Raw genomic sequence first — 5,840 nt, 5'->3', positions numbered from 1 at the left:
CCCCCCCCCCCCAAAAAAAAAAAAAGTTCTTGTCAAAAATCCAAGAATTTAAGCAGATTACAAAAAATTAGTGTGTTAGTTGAGCACTTTATTTTGAAACATGTACAAGTGCCAACCCCAAACACCCCCTATCCATGCAGGAAACAGATTCCACTGCAGGAAGCTAGATGTAATATTCAACTAATATACTTCCCTTGTGTTATATATAATCTTTACACTTACAATATTTATTATTAACAAAACAAAAAAGGGATCTCCAAACCCCCCCATCTACTTATCTTCCTCCAGTTTATCCTTTACAACCATATTAAAGCAAAAGACGCGTCTCGGATTGATGCTTCATCTGTTGTCTAGCTTGTTGTTGGGACCAGTAAGCATGAGCAATGAGGACTCGGTCGAGGAGTTCCTGAGGCACAGGCTCACCTCTCCTTTGTTGAGGAGATATACGCGCTGTGTGCACCAGTGTTTTCCATTTGTCCTGAAGAAACGTGATCACACAAACATCACGCGTACATATACAAGGTTTCAGAACAAGAATTACACATTTAATCGAGCCTGCACGACCAAGCCTAAGCATTGACTGAGCTGAACAAGTTGTGCTGAGCTTTTTGAAACTAGTAGGACCGGGCAGAGCCCCAAAGCGGCTCAGCTCTTTGTCCAGGCAGCCAAACTTAATCAAGAGGATAACTTATAACTTCATTTTCCTTCCTCCATAATTCACATTTAAATGCGGAAACGAATAAGGAGCTAATCAAGAAGAAGCTAAAGTGGAAACTACAGGAAAGAGCAACATATTAAGAGTCTAATGCCTTTGATTAAGTAGGCAAGTGACAATTTTAAGGTGAGTTGTCGAAAATGCAAGAGATTTAGTGCAGTTTGTACCTTTAAATCGACATAAGTTCTGTGTTTGGCGTTATCAAAAGCTCGCATTTTGACATCACGCCACCTGTGAGATAGCAAATCCAAAAGGAACTCTGATATCAGCATTTGCATACAACTATTAAGAAGACACAAATTTAAGTGAGTATGGCTCATTTCAATATACCTTCCAGTTCCAAGCTTCTCAACAGCTTGAACAAGTGCTTCCACTTCGAAAACAGAAAAAGGTCTACGGATTCGACGCTGCACGGTTTCACATCGCTTGGGCTTTCGCATTGGAACTACAGCCAAGGCTTCTGCATCCATTGCAGCAACTGGAACCAATGCTCTTGAATCTGCAGCATTTTTCTCCAGAGAGGCATCAGGAGGGGATGGAGCTGAATCGTGATCGCTTTCAATGAAGTTACTCAAAGTTGTTCCTGAATGATCCGGGAAGGCATTATACGTCTCCCGTTGCATGCCATTATGAATAATAGTAGAACCAGGTGAGCACCTGCTAAGAAATATATGGAAAGCTTATCAAGACTTTTTTTAGAAGGTGTTAGGAAGACCAGATTAAGGACCCGCCACCTTACACAAAAAGCAACATCAGATAGAGAAAAAAGAGGACGAGAGACTAACAGGGTTAAAGAGAGTAGCAATATCTCAAGTGTCCCGGTTGAAAGCAAATGTAGACTTTAACTACACATAACGACATGCATACGTTTGCAAGAATTAATTCATCAATAAAACTGAAGCGTCACCAACTCCATTGACTAGCTACAGCTAGTCGAATACCAAAATTAAGCTAGTGAAACTTCTATACAATAATTAATGCAAAAAAGAGCATATGATTTACCTTGTTAGTGGTTGAGGTGTCTCACAAGGAAGTACACGAGAACAACCTTCTGGACCTAGAGGTGGGGAAGCTCGAGAGGGGCTAGGCTCCAGGGTAAAACCAAGACCATCAAGTTTGTCATCATGTGAAATTCCAGCCTGAGATAAGGTCTTGCTGTCATCTCTAACCTTCTTACCCTGAAAAACTACACCAATTCGCAGCCCACCACCAAGTATTGCCGTCACTGCCTCCATTACGGTCCTCTGTAGAGTATTAGAAGCATAAAGAGTGAATTTCTATGGTTGCATCTGGAAAAGAGAAACAAAGAATTCTGCAGCAGTACTGCTGAAAGAACCTTATTTAGGTGAACAGACTATAAGTAGCATTTATAGTTTAACACTTTCACATGCCTTTAAAGAACCAACAGTTGCATTTTCCGGAATCTCAACAAAAAGTTCAGGAACTCTGAAAGACTTGATCTTGAGCTTCACTGAGGATAAACATCATTGTATCATCAGAACCTCTTCAAATGAAAACTTGCTATAAAAGAATCATTAATTATTCCCAAAAAAGGCCTTCTCACCATGGGAGTCATTAGACCTGAAGGATGCACTAGCTCCTTTCGGGATTGACGTCCCAGATGCTGCACGGGCTGTCGGATTCCATATGCAGAGGGGGAATAGGCACCAATTAGAACTGGGAATGCATACACACCAACATGTGCAAGTAATGACTGTGAATAATGTGCATGTTTTTCATTGTGGGCAGGGTTTCAGAAGAAGAGAACAAACCTCCTGAAGATGCTAGACTATAACCAGATGCATCTCTATTTAAGTCTTTTGTTGGAGAACTACATATTCCATCACTACTCCCTCCATCGGAATTGGAGAACGAGTTACAATAATAGAGCTTTCTTTTCTTGAAAGGAAAATCTCTCTGAGACCTTTCGTTCATGTAGACATTTTCCCTTTTCTGGTAGACATGCCTTGTTTCATTATCTGGAGAGATGCAGGCTATGTCAAATCCAGCAAGTTAAAAGCTGAAGGTCAGAACCAAAATAAACAATAAAAACACTCACCAACATTGACATGTCCCTCATCATCAGATTGTGGATTTACTTCCCAGTATTTGGATGCCTGTAACTTCCGCATCCTCCAATCTCCTACTCGCGGTGCTGGCCTGAAGGCCTTATTTCTAGTGCTAGGTTGAGTGCACCCGCAAGATTTTTCATCATCATCTTTGTTAGCTAACTGTACATCATTCCGGATCACCGGAAAGGACCCAAAAGGATCAGGGTCCGTAGAAAGAGATAACTTTACAGTATTGTCCGAAGCAACAAGCATTGAACGCTTCCTATCCCAAGGATCAGGAAACTCTGAACTGCAAACTGCAGCCCTCTTATTCGTTGTAATCGTTGCATCATTTGACAGGTCGAGTTTCACTTGTTTTTTACTTTCAGCGCCTAATGTACAGCTAGAAAAATCTCTACAACCAGATAACTCATGTTCTACCTTAGTAGAACAGTTCCTGTTTTCAGTTTTGCGTTCACCATTTATGAATTGTTCTGCAGAACCCAACTTCTCCGAGCAGTTGGAACTTGTAATTACAGATGCTGGTCCAGATAACGTATCAGTCGATTTGCTTAAACAATGATTTATCACAGGAGCTTCTGAAACAATCTGAGAAATGAAGAACCCCCGCTCCTGGCAACGTTCATTACAAGGATTTTCTTTTAATGGTGTATCTTCATCCTCCTTAACCGTCTCAATAGTATCTTTCACAACTGCAGACTGATCTTTCCCACTAGAATTTGAAGTACTTTCTCCTTCCAGGAGTAACTTCCCAGCTACAGTAGTCAACAAGTCAAAAGCACACATTTCATTGCTATCAGATTTCTTCCTAATATTTCCCCTTCCCTAAAAAGATCGATAACGAAATAAGATCAGAATGAGTACCTCAAGTCAAAAACATTAAGGCGAAACAACAATCACATATAAAAAGTGAAGTTACCCTAGCTGATCTCGTAGCTCGAGGAATATGAGGCACCTGATAGCCAATGAATCCATAATCTAACCTCTTATGCAACTCCATATCTCAGAAACCATAGGACTAAACATTCAGAAAACACGAAACACCAGCAGTCTTTGATCTACTTTACAGTATTAAAACCTCATATCTATACATCCCTCCAGACAAGCAGTGCAAGTACATGAAATAATTTAAAGAAAAAACCTGCCAGATCACAAATCACGAATCAAGACATTGAGGTAAAAGTATTGGAAATCAAGCACAGAGGTGTAAAAATCAGGAAACAAAAAAGGCAACACAACAGAATGCCAACATTTTCATTAATGCCAGCTTAAGAAAAAAAAATCCTAGGGGACTGGCACTTCAAGACGAATTCAAGCCGCAGAAAAGTTATTGTCTTTTCCCAATTGACACTTGAAATTTTTTATCATAACTACATTTTCCACAATATCCTAAAACCTTTAACTATCCAATTCAAAAGCATACAAAGATAAAGTATGATCTCAATTTCAAATTTAAAAGAAGCTATTCCCTCCAACTAATACTATACAAAATATGGCAAGATCACAAGAAAGATTAAAAGAATGACAAGAAAGACTTTCACCAACATTACAACAGGAAAGAACATGTTTTGATCAAACGAAAAAAAGCGCCAGTATGATTCCAACATAACATGTTTGATGAGATGGAAAGAAACATGTTGCTTTTTTCCTCAAAAAAAGGAAAAGAGGAAAGAAGCCATTTTCCTCATGAGGGTGAAGTAATTATGCAAATTTTAATGAAATCCATGAATCCCAACTCCCCATAAACCCAAAGATTGGAGGGGAAATTAAGAAAAAAGAACTTAGAAAGATGATGTAAAAAGAAAGCAATTAGATCAACCAAACCAAACCTAGCAAATTCAAGAATCCACTTGGGAAAGATCAATAGATCTAATCTAAGACACCTTGATTTTCACAGAAAATCTTTTTGGGAGACCAAATTCTGAAATGAACTTAGAAGAAAGGAAAAAGCTTCAACTCTTCAAATGCTTTGTTTTGGTAAGCAGAGATGCAGAAAAACCCAAGATTTTATCCACAATCCAATCAGGTTCTGAACAAAGATTGCAACTTTATGCAAATTATACATCAGAAACAAAGAATGAAATGGATCACATCACCTTTAAAGCAACATTTTTTTCTTCAAACCCCATAAAACCATATACTTAAAGAACTTAAAAGGCAAAACATCAACAGTTTCTTCTACTTTGTCAGGATTTTCTCCCCAATCCAACCAAGAACCAAACAAAAGATAGCAACTTTATTCAAATTGTGCATAGAAAGAAGGGAAAAAAATGAATCACGTCACCTTAAAGCAACCAAATTTTCCTCCAACTTCACCACAATTTACCCATGAAACACTTAAAACAAATAAATTCAACAATTTCTTCTACTTTCTCAAGATTTTCTCCCCAACCCAACAAGTCTCTGAAACCAAAGATTGGAACTTTATGAAAAATTTTACAATCAAAGAAGAAACAAATGGATCACCATCACCCATCACCTTAAACCAACCAAATTTTCATCTTCCCTTTTTTTTCCCCTTCAAAAACCATTAAATCCCCATAAAAAATCTCAACAAAGATTGAAACTTTATGCAACCAAACAGGATATTCAACTGTTATAAACAAAAGATTACAACTTTATATACAAACAACAATAAAGAAACATGTCACATCACCTTAAATCAACCAAACTTCCATCAAAATTCACCAAAAAAAAATAAAATTCAAGAATCACCCAAATTGTGTACACATACTTAGTAACCAATAATTTTTTTTTATTATTATTTTTCAGCTTGACCCAAAAACCCTGTGAAAAACCACCCCCAAACATTGTCTTAAACCCCAGTTCTTTATACAGTTGACATCCATGACCGGAAGTGTCGGTTAATTCACTGGCAATAACAGGTCACTGGTGAAAAAACTATACAAAGACCGGTTCTTTGCCAAATGGTGGGCCCATATACAATGTGATGTCGACACGTGGAGGGTCAAACAGGATCAGTTGGTTTTGGTTGGTTTATACACTATCAAGTAAAAATGTTGGGTCATCAAATTTTCTTTTTTTCTCAAAAC

At 38.2% G+C, this 5,840-nt stretch overlaps 1 protein-coding gene across 5 annotated transcripts; it reads right to left on the bottom strand.

Moving 5' to 3' along the window:
* Positions 1-31: 31 nt before the first annotated feature.
* LOC107023878 (telomere repeat-binding protein 5-like) lies at positions 32-5,600 on the bottom strand. 5 transcript variants are annotated; one of them, XM_015224706.2, is made up of 10 exons: positions 5,444-5,600; positions 3,707-3,928; positions 2,775-3,612; positions 2,488-2,694; positions 2,280-2,348; positions 2,107-2,186; positions 1,718-1,959; positions 1,046-1,375; positions 883-946; positions 32-478 (listed from the first exon to the last, which is right to left on the bottom strand). In XM_015224706.2, the coding sequence occupies exons 2-10, from the start codon at positions 3,785-3,787 to the stop codon at positions 308-310; spliced, it is 2,082 nt and encodes a 693-aa protein (XP_015080192.1). In that variant the 5' UTR covers positions 3,788-3,928; positions 5,444-5,600; the 3' UTR covers positions 32-307. The 5 variants fall into 5 exon arrangements, with proteins under 5 accessions (XP_015080192.1, XP_015080194.1, XP_015080193.1 ...); XM_015224708.2 differs by having other exon boundaries at positions 5,522-5,599; XM_015224707.2 differs by lacking the exon at positions 5,444-5,600 and adding an exon at positions 5,072-5,409.
* Positions 5,601-5,840: the final 240 nt, after the last annotated feature.

Source organism: Solanum pennellii, chromosome 6 (genome assembly GCF_001406875.1).
Source record: "Solanum pennellii chromosome 6, SPENNV200".
In the NCBI taxonomy this organism is placed as follows: Eukaryota; Viridiplantae; Streptophyta; class Magnoliopsida; order Solanales; family Solanaceae; genus Solanum; species Solanum pennellii.
This window is presented reverse-complemented; position numbering and strand designations above follow the sequence as displayed.